At 59.7% G+C, this 14,208-nt stretch overlaps 1 protein-coding gene across 3 annotated transcripts in view; it reads left to right on the top strand.

The window, feature by feature from the left end:
• Window positions 1–6,567, top strand: part of KLHDC4 (kelch domain containing 4) — a 66,754-nt gene extending 60,187 nt beyond the window's left edge. For 2 of the 3 annotated variants that reach the window (XM_036924200.2, XM_036924203.2), the window contains 5 exons: window positions 2,595–2,670; window positions 4,006–4,214; window positions 4,778–5,180; window positions 5,834–5,929; window positions 6,297–6,567. In XM_036924200.2, coding sequence (XP_036780095.2) covers window positions 2,595–2,670; window positions 4,006–4,214; window positions 4,778–5,180; window positions 5,834–5,929; window positions 6,297–6,472 — 960 coding nt within the window. In that variant the 3' untranslated portion in view covers window positions 6,473–6,567. The remainder of the gene's footprint in view (window positions 1–2,594; window positions 2,671–4,005; window positions 4,215–4,777; window positions 5,181–5,833; window positions 5,930–6,296) is intronic. The other variant, XM_036924201.2, reaches the window with a different exon arrangement.
• The last annotated feature ends 7,641 nt before the right edge of the window (window positions 6,568–14,208 follow it).

The following is a 14,208-nucleotide window of genomic DNA, read 5'->3' as shown; positions in this document are numbered from 1 at the left end:
CTGTTGCCTCTTCTAGCACAGTTGAATCAGTGAAGACTGGGTTAAAGCCAGTATGATACGCATAGATAGGAGTTTGTGGAACAGGTAATCCAGAACAAAGGGTGACAGAGGCAGCTTGCTGCTCACTGTGGTTGCCTTTGAGGAAAGGGAGGTTGGGTTTGGGGGGAGGTCCTTCCACTGCAAGAGAAGAAACGGATCTGACAGGAGGAGTGAGAAGCTGTTCGGGTGTGTATCCCCTTGGCTGGTCTGCCCCAGGTGGGGGTGGCAGGGAGACCTCAGCTCCCGGCCGTCCAGGGCTCCTCCTGCTCTGTGCATGAGAGGATCAGCTCTCGGAAAGGAGTCCAGCTCACAGGGCCCTGAGGGGACGTATGTATGTGATGCGGCGTGAAGGGTCCCCCCTCGGCTTGTTGGTTCTAAGGACAAGTCACTGCTGTCAGCAAAATGGCACCTTGGACTGCAGCAGGTGCATGTTGACTAGGAATCTGTGACAGAGTGGCTGGCGCTCAGCTGTTCTCTTGAGTTTCTAGCAACACAGAGGTGTCCCTGAATTCCTTCAGTGTCCCCTCAGTGGGCGGGGGGGCCTCTGCATGTGAATTCAGCTCCTGCAAGTGCTGGACCTTTTGATGTAGAGGGTTAGGCATGGATGTGAGTCATTTCTTCTGTGTTAACCTGCTAGAAAAAGAGAATGCCAAGTCTTAATACCTGTCTGTAATATGCAGAAAGGGTGTCAATTGAATTGCATGAATGTTTCTGGAGGGAAAACAAAGGGGGTGCACACCCCATTATCATTTCCGGAGGCCCATCTGCTCCCCATAGGTGACCGATGTTGGACTTCCTTGGTTATAGGACATTCAGACTGTCCAATCCATGGACAATGGGTTGTTTTGTTTTCTTAGAGGGAACTCGCTTCTCTCCCCCTTGCAGTAGACACAGTGCCTGTGTACTTCCCAGGTCTGCTGGCTGAGAGGGCCTAGAACAGTAGCACCCAGCAGCACTGAGTGCATGTAGTGCCCAAATCTTGGTTTCTAACACCATCTCCAAGGAAAGGAAGCAGGGCTGGTGATCCTAGGACTTGGGCAGGAAGTGTCCAAGGAGAGCGTCTGGTTGTGCCCAAGCCTAAGGAAGTGCTTCTGAGAATCCCAGGTGATGGAGTGCCAGAGGGACCCAGGAGCTGCCTGAAATTGCTCCTTGGGACCAAAGCTGATAAGTAAAGTAGTATTGGATTATGTCCAGAGGGCAGCATAAATGCATATGAGTCCATGCAATTAGAAACAAATGATTGAGTACGTCGGGGACAGACATATGCCTGTGCAGAGTTCCACAGAGATGATGCAGACCCTGACCGTCCGGGAGATGGAGCAGGCTCCCCTCTCCTTCGGTGGGCCAGCCTTCCGAGAGGACAGTGTGGAAAGGCGGAATGAGGAGAAGCCTAACACATACCTCAGCCAGGCGGCCCCGGCCAGCACCTGCCGTGACAGAGCACGGCGGCGGCGGGCACCCCGATGCGATGGGTGAGGGAGGCGCTTTTCCTCTGGGACCTGCCGCCCAAAACCCACAGCCCCGTCCAGTCTTGAGAAAACCTCAGATGGATCCCAGTAGAGGGGTGATCAGCAAGTCACCTGCCCAGCCCCCCTCACGTTGCCGAGGGCAACGAAGACCAGGCGAGGCTGAGCGCCCGTCACAGCCCAGAGGCGCTAAGGACACATGGCAGGCATAGCGTGGTGTCCTGGGACAGGGGCGTTTGGAAGACCAGGGCCGTCTGAGTGAATTGTGGGCTGGGGTGACCCTGGCGTGCCAGTTCTGGCCCGTCGTCGTCAGGGACGTGCCCCCCTGTGGACGAGGGTGACAGCGGGACTGGGGACATGCGGGTGAGCTTCTCAGTTTTACTGTAAATGTAAAACTATTCTGAAGCTAAAAGTTTATTTAAAAACTGGTAATTTGAAGGACTGATACCAAGAAAAAATTAAAATTTACTGAAACTCTCCACCCAGGAAAGCCATTTTGCTGAGCAGCTTTCTAGATATGTCTTGAGGACTGTAGGGTCCTGCTGTGGAGAGAGGAGTGTCCAGTCTGGCCGGGCTGATTAAACTAGTTTGAGCTGAAGACAGGGTTAAGAAACCTGGCTTTACTGTTCAAGAAGCTCAGAGAAATTTTGTAAATGGGCACTGGCCTGAGTCACATTATTTGAAAGGTGATGGGGTTGGGGCCACCCAGGAACTGGAGATGAGGGAGCTGTGCCACGGGCCTGTTGAGGCCCCCAGGGCCCTGGCGGAGCCCCCTGCACCTGAAGGGCATCGCTGTGGCATCCAGGGGGCGCTCCAGTGAGCACTGTGCTGTGCAGGAGTGTGGGCGTCAGAGCGGCAGGCGGTGAAACCACAACCTGTTCTTAGTTAACAAGTCACACCAGAATTTGTTAAATCTGTTCAGGTGAGGTCGTGTGGACCTGTGGTATTTCAGATTTTTCTTCAAGGCTGGTCTAGAGGCAAGACTCCCAGGTCACCTCCATGTGAAAGTAGAGCCCGGCTTGAGGGTCTGCCGGGTCCCCGGATGGTACCCGACTAGTTCTCACACACCGGACTCTCCTTTCCTTGCAGAGAGTCAAGAAAGATGTGGACAAAGGTATCCAGCATTCAGACATGTTCCTGCTGAAGTTTGAGGAGGGGCGAGAAGGTACTGGAACTGTGCGGAGGGTGGGCCACGCGGGCGGTCTGTGTGTCACTGCCAGGCAGGGCCGGGGCACAGAAGCCCAGCTGCCCTTGTGAATGTGGGGCTGGTTTGCAGGAGCTGTGGGCCGGGCCAGACCCTCTGTAAATAGCCCCCTGGGTGCACAGGGCTGTGCGGTGCTCCTCTTGGGGGTGCTGGGGTGAGCTGCCTTGCAGACAGGGTGGTGCTGATGGGGTGGTCCCCTTGGGGGCGAGCAGGGATGCTGCTTCATAGCCTTTCCCTGGTTCTTGCCCAGGAGTAAGTGACTGCCATCAGGTGTGGGGTTTGGGACACTTGTGGGGTTGATCTCCTAGCGTGCATTGTTTAGAGCTCAGACCATAAGGCTGTGGTTCGTCGTGTGCCGCAGTTTGGGGAGAGGACCGCAGGGGACCAGGGGTCTGGGCTGATCCTGGCTCTCCTTTGTGACCTGCAGCAGGCCCTTTGTCCTCCACTTGGGGCTGTTACTGTAAATGAGAGGATGGTCGTGCAGGACACCTTGTAAATTCCTCAAACCAGGGCTTCCGAAGGCAGCTGGCCACACTGCACTGTGGTGACGGGCACAGACACGTGCCCTCCCTCTGGGGGCCACAGCTGGAGCCAGGGATTAGCTTGGCCAGTGTACACCGATGAACTTGACCTTGGAAGCCGGCCTGCGTTCCAGCAGGGCTCAAGCCCCGCATCCCAGCCTGTAGCCTTTGGCCCCAGGAGAACGCTGGGCTGCAGGAGCTGCCAGCAAGCGTCTGGCCCTGACCACAGGGGTGGCTGGCTTTCCCCCTCCCTGTGCCCGTAAAGCCTCACGAGTGAGAAGCTCGCGGGGGGGCTGACGTGTGCCCAGGAGACAGCGTGACTCAGGAGTTTCCCGTCTGCTGCTTCCATTAAGCTTTTTTAATGTTCATTAAAGGAAAAGTCTCAGTCCTTCTTCCTGGACATGGTGGAAGGATGTCCCCCATGGCTCACACGGGGTTACATTCCGGGGTTCCATGAATGAGGCCTGTGCTGAGGAGGAGCATGAGGCAGGGGCAGCTGCTGGAGGGCTGGTAGCACCTGCGGCTCCGAGCTTACACGCCCACACGGGAGCGGCGCTCCTGGACGGGTCCCCCGGAGGGCAGTGCCACAGGCCACCACAGCTTGCTGCCCCTGCCTGCGGAGCGCCATGGGGGTCCTGCCCCAGCACCGGCCCCTTGGTGCGGGCTGGGCGCACATTGTGCCCCAGGCCCTCGCTGCCTCTGTGTCCTGGTCGCTGGGGGACCCCCGGTGTGGCCTTGGGGACTCTCCCTCACCCCACATCCTGCTCTGTGACAGGCAGGTGGATGTGGACTCGGATCAGCCCTTCGGGAGCCAAGCCCACCCCACGCTCTGGCTTTTCGGTGGCTGTGACTCCAAACCATCAGACGCTGCTCTTCGGGGGCGTCTGTGACAAGGAAGAGGAGGAGAGCTTGGAGGGCGACTTCCTCAACGACCTGTACTTCTATGACGCCGCCAAGAACCGCTGGTTTGCGGGACAGCTGAAGGTAGGGTCGGGCTCGGAGGGCAGGGCCGCGCCTGCTCCTGGCGTCAGTGCCCCCACCGCCTCCTTCCAGGTGAGGCCCCCCACCCCAGCCCCTGTCTGCGAGGCTCTGGAGCCTCACCATCTGTGCTGTCGTAAGCAGGGACCCCGCCTGGCCCTGTGTGGCACCAGCCCAGACAGGTGGCATCGTTGATGGTGTCCACACAGGGGGCTCCCCCAGGGGCTTCTGGTCTAGATGAGTGGTCAGGTCAGTGACTTCAGAAACTGGGCCCCAGGCTGAAGGATGGCAGTGCCCTCAGGTGGCAGACTCCGCTCCTGTCCAGGTGCTGCGGCACCTTGGCTGGGCTCCTCTCTGGACTCACTGCCCTCTTCCTCTGAGGGACTATGCCAGGCAGAAGCCGGGGGTCTCAGGGCAAGCCCAGCAGGAGGATCGGGGTGCCGTCCTCCAGCTCTTGGGCCCCACCCCTGGTGGGTGGTGTTCACAAGCGGCTTCTTAATTTGCCTGGGTTCAGGTGCCTGGGGCGCCCCATGCTTACACCCTGTCTGCTGCCTTGTGCTTATCACCAGGGACCTAGGTCGGAGAGGAGGAGGCGCAGGCGGGGCAGAAAGGCGGAGCCTGAGGGTGCAGACGAGCAGGAGTGTGAGGGGGCCGGTGCCCAGGAACCCCTGCAGGTGGTCAGAGAAGTGGTCGCAGACGATGGGACTGTGGTCACAATTAAACAGGTGCTCGCGGCCCCTGGCCCGGTGGCACGGCCACCGACCCCCGGGGAAGACAGCGCCGATGAAGCCGGCAGCCCTGCGGTGGGGCCGAGTCCCCGCTCCAACGCCATGCTGGCCGTGAAGCACGGGCAGCTCTACCTCTATGGAGGCATGTTTGAGGCCGGCGACCGCCAGGTCACCCTCAGCGACTTGTACTGCCTCGACCTCCACAAGATGGAGGAGTGGACGGCCTTGGTAGAGACGGATCCAGGTGAGCCGGCTGGGGAGGCGCCTTCCCGATGTCCCGTGTGCTCTGGCTTTGCGGCTGTTCCCGTGAGGGCAGGCCTGCCTAGGCACCTACTTGGGGGCTGAGGGAGCCCTAGACACACCCAGAGGAGTCTCGGACCCACCTGGGCACTGCTTGCCGTGCGCTCTTGCAAAGCGTATTTCAGCCGCGTTGGCTCTGGTGGTCGGCGGCCTGCTGTGTGCACACAGTCGCCCAGCTGGGCCATCTGTGCTGCGCACGACCTTCTAGTTGACCCTCGGGCCTCATTTGCTCTCTGATCCAAATGGCAAGTCCCTCCAGCCCTCACTTGCATGCTGTACCCAGGGCCTCTTGGCACAAACCGCTTGCTCATCTCTCTAAGGTCTGAGAGTACGAAGTGAAGATGCATGCACCGGGGAGGTGCCAGGCAGCTGGCACAGGCCTCCTCCGTCTCCCAGCAAGCCAGGTGGAGCCGGGGCATTGGGGCAGCCGTAGGCAGCCAGTGCTTCTGCTCACCCCACCGTCACCCCCCTGTGCTCCGAGGCACAGGCAGGCTCTCCAGGGCTCACTCCCAGCAGTTGCTGTGGTGGGAGGGCAGCGTCCTCGGGAGCACGGGCTCCGGCTGCACTGACACCCCGAATGTCCATTTTGCTCTAAAGAGACTCAGGAGTGGCTGGAGGAGACTGACTCGGAAGAGGACAGCGAGGAGGCTGAGGGTGCGGAGGGCGGAGGCGACGAGGAGGACGAGGGCAGAGGTGAGTGTGCTGGCTTGGTGCCCCCCAGGGGCGGGGGCAGCCCAGGCGGGGCCCTCGGCTCGCTCCCAAAGGCCTTGTCACTGCCAGTGAGAAACGTTCATGTGTCACTGAATTTTTATTGAAATCTGACTTTGCCTTGTACCTGCGCTCTTGAGGCAGGCTCAGGTGTGTGCAGAGTATTTGCATGTGGGCCGCGTGAGCAGTGCCACGGCTCCCCTGGGAGGGGAGAGCGGCCCTGTGGTGTCAGTGCGGTGCTCATGCGTGCACTCCCTCGGGCTCTGGGCATGTGGCTCTGGCCCTGCCTGCCCCGAGCCGCCTTCCTCGGCTGAATGTGTCTCTTTCTTACTCCTCTCCACCCCCACGGAAGAGCAGCAGCACCCCTGGGTGACAGCTGCTGAGCAGTTTGCAGACTCCCTGCTCAGGAGCGAGCAGTACTGGGTAAAGCCAGCCCGCCCGGATGATGCCAGGCCCAACGCCGAGGAGGAGAGGGTGCTGGGAACAGCCCGTGCCTCGGCCAGAGCCTTCTTCCATGACTCGACGTGAGCCACCACACAGGGTGGAAGTCGGCCCGAGTCAGGTGTTCTCGCTGTCCCTCCACGTCACTGGGTGCGATGAAAATAAAGTGGATCTGGACCGAGGCCGCAGCACGGGTGGTCTTCTGTGGGGCTGCGCCAGCTGCGGGTGAGGTCGGCCCACGGTGGGCGGCACCGTAAATGGGAAGCGGATCCTGTTGTGCTGGGTTGGGGTGGAGGGTTCTCTAACACGGACTGGGAGCCCGGTGTCCTCCACACGTCACCAGCTGGAGCCCCTGCGGTCGCCAAGTGCCAGCAGCAGCCTCGACTTCCGGTGGGCACTTGGGTGACCTGCCCATCTTGAGGTCAAGTGCCTGCCGGCTGGGCGTTACTATCTCCCCTTCTGCTGTGGGCTTCACTCAGGCTCTTGTGAGCAACAGACCCGGCTCCTCAGAACCACCCCTTAAGCCTTGTAGGGCTGGAGGTGGCAAACTGGTGGGCTCCACATTGTCCTTTGCCGAGTGACAGGAGGAAGGAAGGGAAACCCGAGGGCAGAGGGCCCCCGCAGCGCTGCCATCTGGCTCCTCGCTCGGGAGCAGGGGTCTTGGCGGTGGGGGTCCAGTACGCAGACACACCGCCTGACCCTTGCTCCAAGGTTAGTGGAAGGAGACTACTTCTCATTTGGGATCAAAAGCTAGGCTTTGAACTTATACTAGGTTCATTTTTTAACTTAAATATCTTCAGCACTGAGGATGTAGTAGAATTTTGAGTTTTAGTAATGGGCAAACATCCTAGTCATTATCACAAATTTGAAAAAGAGTAGGAATGCCTACCGTGGGCAGATCAGGGCTTGGCCCCAGGAAGGCGGTGACGGGGGGACGAGGGCCACCTTGGCCCAGACACAGCCCCTCACCCAGCCTGGCCTTTATGTTCATGGTGCCCGGCCCTCAAACTCTTCCTGCACCACCTCACTGGTCATGCTTCTCTAGCCTGACGTGTGTGCTGCTCTGTGGGCTCGTGGGCCCCAGGCCAGTCAGAACCCGGAAGATCCTTGGCAGTAGCCTGCCTGCCACGTCTGCCTGCAGGGGGCTCCCAGTGGGTATGGGGCCCCCGGGACCCCCAGTCCTGGAGAGGCCAGGCTGGGTGTCGGGCACCCTGGTCTGGCATCTGGCTGGAGGCACTATCCTTGGGCACTGGGGCAGCCTGAGCCTTGTTCCGACTGGTGGGCAGGATCCAGCAGGAAGGCCCGTGGGCAAGGGTTCTGGGCGCCGGCTCCACCCGCCCTGTGGGGGCCCTGCAGGCCCCAGGGGCGCCACTGCTGGCTTTGCTGCCACTCTTGGGGAGGCAGCTGGAAGGTCTTGGTGGCTGCAGGGCGGTGTCTGTTAGCAGAGGCCATTCTCCTTCATTCTGTAAACTAGATGAGATTTGGAGGAAGAAGACGGTCTTGACTCCATCAAGTTGAAAGAAAAATAACAAGCCCATTTCCAAAGAAAAATGAAGAAGAAACGTGTTGCAAACATGTCCGTTTTGCTGTCATGCGCACGGGGTCATTGCTGAGTCCAGCTGAGCTGCAGAGGCTGATGAGAAGCACGAGGTTTGCACAGGCTTCCAGGAGAGGAGCTTCGCTGCTGTTCAGCTGCTGTGCCCGAGACAACAGAGAGGGCTGTGCGTGCAGCGTGCAGCCAGGAGGGCGCCCCGGGTGCAGGCCGCACCTGCCTCTGCCTGGCTGGCCAGCTGAACTGGATGTTCGTGACGCCTGATGCCGCCGCAGCCGCGAGTTGGCCCCTGTGAGGTTCTGACGCCTCTGCTCCTGCGTTGCTGGAGCCAGAACAGCTGGGAGCCGGCTGTGCTCACGTCTGGGGAGGGCCGTCTTGCCTGCACCGTGGTTTGCTGAGCTCTTGGTAAGCCAGCCCTCCTCACCCACTTTCCCATTTAGCGGCTTCTGCCCCTTTTTCTGGTGCTGCCAGCCGGCCACATCACCCCCGCGGGACCAGGCCAGAGCTCCCGGGGGTTTCGTGGGGTCAGAGTATGAACAGCTGTCCGTTCTGCCTGCTTCCCGGGGGGCACCCGCAGGCTGGGCTGGGCTGCAGAAGCAACGCGAAAGGCTGGTGTGAGGGGGCGGGTTTCTTGGGGTCGGATTGGGTAAAAGGGAGCCATCAGTTCAGCTCCAAAATCGTCATCGTCTGACACGGATCAGTTTGTATTGTAAGGTGTGCAGTGGCGGTTATTCCAGCTTGACGTCTCTTTGCCAAGTTGGTCCTAGCAGGAAGCCGGTGGCTAGGTGCCAGCAGCACGCGGAGGGGCCAGGTGCTCAGGAGGCCTGCTGCCGTTGTGGGGTTGGAGGGAGCCGAAGGGACCACCCCACGTGAGGCCAGGGATGAGCTCTGGCGAAGGACAGGGAGCCGAGTGGGGTTCTCGCCTGGAAGTGTTGGGAGATGACGCATGTCGACGGGGGGGAAGTGGCCGGCCGGGAGGGGCTCTTGTTCTGTAGCACAAAGATAAGTCCAGTCAGCTCAGGGTGGGGCATGAAATCTGCCTACTGTCTACTGCTTAGTTCTCTGAGCACTGAAAGAACTTTCTAGTTACTGTTTCCTAGGCATTTTAAGTGGGGAAGCCAGCTTTGTAGGCTGTTGGTCCCCAGACACCAGCCTCCTCACAGCCAGCTGGCACCGGAGCATGGACCACGGCCGTCTGCATCTGTCATGCGGGAGAGCTTTGACGGCGCCGAGTCCAGGCTGGGCCCGGCCGCTCGGGGTCTCAGCGTGGTGTCCGGCAGGAGGCTGAGGCACCAAGCTGTGTGGCTGGCGGCCACCAGGTGCTGGCACTGGGGTTACCCAGCCTCCTCTGAGCCTGGCGCAAGCCCAGCGTTCCCCTGGCCCCAGTCCTGACAGGCCCTTGGCCCGCCCCCACCCTCGTGCTGGGCAGGAGCCATCTGGGTGCGAGGAGCACCGGGCATAGCCAGGGCTGGGCCTGGTCTGCTGCCTGTGCGGGGCTGGGGCTGGGCTGGGCTCTGGGCTGGACCGAGCGCCGGTGAGCCAGGATGGCCCGGGAGGGGTTCTTGCCCCTGTGGCCTGGGAAGACCCTGGGTGTCCGGAGGGTCCCGAGGCGGGGAAGCTACACGGAGAGCAAGGTGCCGAGGAGCCGCCCCATGAGAAATGTGGGTGTGGAAGTCCTAAGAAAGTCAGCTTTGAAGAATGGATGCTGGGAGGCCCTGGCAGAGCCCAGCGCTGGGCCACCTGTGCCCTCCAGCAGCTGGCAGAGGAGAGAGCACCACAACCGGTGGGACAGGGTGGCCTCGGGCACCCTGTTCACAGTGGGAAACCTGGGCCCTGAGACAGTGGATCGTAGGCACTGGAGGTGGGGGGCACGTTCCAGATGCTTGTTCTTGGGTCTCAGAAAGCCCCAGACCCTCCAGATGGGACCGGAGGACGTTGTCGGGGAGCATAAGCTCAATCCCGTACTTAGGAATTCCTGGTTATTCATCAGGAGATGCGGGCAGTGGGAGGAACTTAAACACTGGTCTATAACCGGGTGGTGCAAGTTGTCCGAGTCTGAAATAACTTTTATTACTACAAGGAGCAAAATTGTTCTTTAATTTCAACAATGCCCCTTGCTTTCGGATAGTGAAATACATAGTAATGATGTGATTTAAACAGGTACATTCATTAAAGAAAATTATTTTATTTTCATTTTATAAGTAACCAAGCTATTTTTCCAGCTAAAAGAAAAAAAGGCTGAGGTAATGGTTTTAGCCACTTCATCAGTAAGAAATACCAACATAGTCAACATTCCCTTTGTCAATGCACAGGATGGTGGCACCGTGTTAGCAGTGCACATGTACCAGGAAAGTGATGGAGAAACGGAAATGCAGACTGAGACCTGAGATCGGTTTATTCACAAAAAGGCATCTGCGTCGGGCCAGTGGTCTCATGTCTGGCGCGAGGGCGGGCTTTCCCGTGGCACACAGCGGCAGGGACGTCCGGTCAGGTGGCCTTGGGGGTGGCTCTTTGGACATGGCGAGTGGTGCAGACAAGCGGGGTCCTGCTGGAGAGGTGTCGGCTTGTCAGCTCGGTGCATGGAGGCACTGGGCCAGTGCCCCAGCTACCGCGTGGCAGGGTCTGGTGCCAGGCATCCCCGCTCTGATGGTGGCACTGGCCCCTGAGCAGCAGGGCTCTGTCGGCAGGGGCAAGGGCAGGGGGCCCCGGGCCCTGCATGCAGCAGCCTGGAGGAGGTGTGCCGTGGGCGCCGTTCCCAGAGCCGAGTCCCTTCCTTTCCTGCCTCCTTCCCACTCTCCTGGAACCTGGCCCATCGTCCGAAGCCCACTGTGGGCAAGGGGTAGGGTGCAGGCATTGCCCACAAAGGGCCAGCTGCACAACGTGCCTGCTGTTTGTAATCGCTACTGTTCAGGCGGGGCTGCACAAGTTCTGGGGTGCTGGGGGCCGAGCAGTCCCGAGGGAGACCCTCACCTGTTCATGATCAGCATGTGGGAAGCTGGAGGGCGAGGCCTCTGATCTTAGGGGACCAGAACCCCCACACCTGCCTTGGTGTGTCAGGCACTGACCTCTAAAGAGGCAGCCTGGGCGCCTGTCTGTCCTTCACAGCAGGCATGCAGAGAATTAGGTGGGTGCTGCCAGCAAGGTGGGGGCAGCAGGGCTCTAGCCAAGTCCCTTCTTGGCCATTCCTGGGGGGTGTCCCCCCCCCCCCATGGGCTTGGACTTCTGTTGTTATCGTGTCACCAAGCAGTGTGGTGCAGCTGGGGCCTGTGCCCACGCGTGGCACAGAGGGGCGAGAAGGGGAGCGGGTATGGTGTGTGCCCATGCTCGGTTTGCTGCTCCCTGCCCAGCCCTGCTCTGCCCTCCCCCACGACCTCCAGGCCCGGGCCCACTGTGCCCCAGACTCGCCAGGGCCAGCTGGTCGCATCCACACTGACGTGCCCCTGGCCAGCTGCCTGCTCCTCTGAGGTTTAGGGGCGAGCTGGAGCAGAAGGGCTGCCCTTCTGTATTTCAGGCGCCTTCACGTTGGGCTCTCACGCAGAAGCAAACTCCAAGAACAGTGTTTGTCCCTAACACGTGGGCTGCAGGTACACTGGCCGGGGCCGCTCCCCAGGAGCCGCTCCCGGCGCCCTCCCTGCTCCCACCTGCCTGCCTGCGCTCTGAGCGGCTCCCACCTGTACCCCCCGCCCCACCGGCCCAGGAAGGGCTGGCCCCGACAGCCGCAGTGGCCATGGCTGCGTGCTCCCCTAGCCCCATGGCTCACACTGTCCAGGCCTCTGGACACACTGTAAGAACACAGCTTCGTTTTGTTGTAAAACAAAGGCAGCTGTGCTTTTTCCTGTAAGGCTGAGGTTGTGACACTTGTTGGCACCTGGGACACATCACTGCTCCAGGCTTTGCCAACAGTATCGCCTGGCACCTGGCCTGGCCTGAGCAGATCAAAACCCACAAGACATCTGCACTTGGCAGCAGAGCCGAGCATCGCCACACCCCTTCTGATCTGGAACCTCGGGCCTGTGTGGGAGGCACACCTTGTCCCAGGCAAGTTGAAAAATGCCATGGCGTGACTCAGGACTGGAGGACAGAGGTGACCGTCAGCCATACCAGCACGGCCAGTGACCGTGGGGTCGGGCAGCAGGTCAGCTGTGGAAAGAGATGCCACAAGCCCAGGAGGTGCCTTTGTGCTGTTTCTGAGACCAAAGTCCAGAAAACTGGAAGACAAGCTGTAGGAGCAGGAGAAAGTGAGCCTGACGTAGGGGAGAGGGTGTGTTGTTGCTCGTGTGGGGAGGGGTCACCCGCTGAGGGGTGGGCAGGGGCACAGTGGGCATCCCAGGGCTCCTACCCACCCCCAGGCGCAGGGGAGCCCCATTGTGGGAGGGCACCCCTGCCCAGAGACACAGCCCTGGTGCTGATCCCAGATTCTTGGAAGCCTTTAAAGGATCATCAAAAACCCAAACTAAAAAAAAAAAAAAAAAAAAAAGGGCAAAAAAGCTGTACTTCATCTCATTTCACTCTCCTGAATAGTCACCCGCTCCTGCGGGTCCACGATGTTTTGGGCCTGGTATCTGACCCCACTGGGTGCCCAGCTGCATTCTTCAGATTCCAAGTGTGGTGGCCATGGGGTTTATTGTCCAAACTGGGGCTTGTTTGACAACAAAGGGAGCAGTTTATGACCAGCCCGGGGCATCAGGCGTTGGCCAGGACATGGGGCTGCCCTATTTGTGTGCCCTGGGCCCCAGGCCGGGCCCGGAGGAGAGTGTGTGGACTGGTGACGCCAGCGTGTGCTCCCCACACCTCGCTGGGGGCTCTTGGGCTTGCGCGTGTGGGAAAGTGCCGTCACCCTGTGACGTTCGTGTTTGCGTGCCCCAGATGGTGCAGCAGCAGAGAAGTGAGCTTTGTGGTCAGACGCAGCCGGGGACTGGTGGGGGGGAGAGCGGCCTTGCACCCTGATGACGCCCCTCCCCTCCAGTGGTTTTGGCAGCAGGCCTTGCACTTCAGTGGCTGTGCTGGATTTTTCTAGGTCGCTGTCATCTTCCTTGTCCGTTCTTCTGGCTTCTGTGTTGCATATGAGATCTGCCCTGGGAATCCTACTAATGGTGTGAAACTCAGAATTCAGAAGACGGGACCAGGAGACTTTCCCAGGAGCCGGAAACTGGCGAAGCACTTCACAGGCACCATGCCAACTTGAGGAAGCGCAAGCGAGGCTGAGGCACAGCTCCCCGGAGCAGGTCGGGGCCAGGGCACGCGCCCATCCCTCCCGCTCTCCTGGGTAGGGGTGGGGTGGGGCGGCGGCAGCTTCCTGGGCCTGGCCATCTGCCGTCGCTCCGTTTCTCTGCCTCTGCTTTACACGTTCAGGGCATGCAAGCAGCTGTCAGGGGAGAAGATGGTTCTCACGAGGCTGCTCTGGGACTGCTTAGAACTTGGAAATGCTCTGCACACGGGGGGCCAGCTATGACATGCAGGTCCATGTCCTGTCTAGCTCAGCATGCACGTGGCCACCAGGAAAGCGCGTGAGACAAGCAGGTCGGCCAACTGGCACACCTGGCTGGATACCGGAGGGCCTGGGCAGGTGGAAAAGGCTGGGAAGGTGGCAGAGGTCCTGTTGGGCAGCCTGGGCTTTAATTGGTTTGGAAACTGATTACAAATTAGCTTCTAGAGTCTCTCAGACCCAGTGATTTGTGGTCTTGGCGGGACCCACTCAGCTCCAGCTCGCTGGAGTGCAGGGGCAGCGGCAGAGTGCTGGGAAGGTGGGTGGGGGTCTGGGTTCACGGGAGCGTTACTGGCAGCCAGAAGTGCTGGGATGTTAGCCAGTCGCCTCTGTGCATCCTAGTCATGAAGCCAGTGTTGCCCTCATGCTGTTCATCATACGCCCTGAAATACTGCGTGGAGTTTGCATGTGAATATGTAACTCGCGTTTGTAGGTACCATTTTGTGTCATGCAGTAGCAACACAAGAAGTCTCGTCTTTACAAAGAGTTGCAAACATTTCTAAAGCACAGGTCCCAGGACGGATGGGTGAGGGTGCCAGGGGCAGGCAGCTTTCCTTGGCATTGTTTCAGGTCTGCAGCAGCACCTCCACGGTAAGAAAGAGGAATGGAAAGTGGGTGTACAAATGATGGGACCCCTTTTGGGAAGCAGCTCTGTGAGGACGTGGCCCCACATGCCTGCCAGCCCACCATGTCCCCACTCCCCAAGACAAACCAAAATGAGAAGGAACGGGGAGTGAACGTGTAAGGAAAAAAAATAAAACTGAATTTAACTGGAACATGCTCTAA

This window comes from Manis pentadactyla, chromosome 15 (assembly GCF_030020395.1).
Source record: "Manis pentadactyla isolate mManPen7 chromosome 15, mManPen7.hap1, whole genome shotgun sequence".
Classification (NCBI taxonomy): Eukaryota; Metazoa; Chordata; class Mammalia; order Pholidota; family Manidae; genus Manis; species Manis pentadactyla.
The sequence above is the reverse complement of the archived record's forward strand: the minus strand, read 5'-3'. Positions and strand labels throughout refer to the sequence as shown.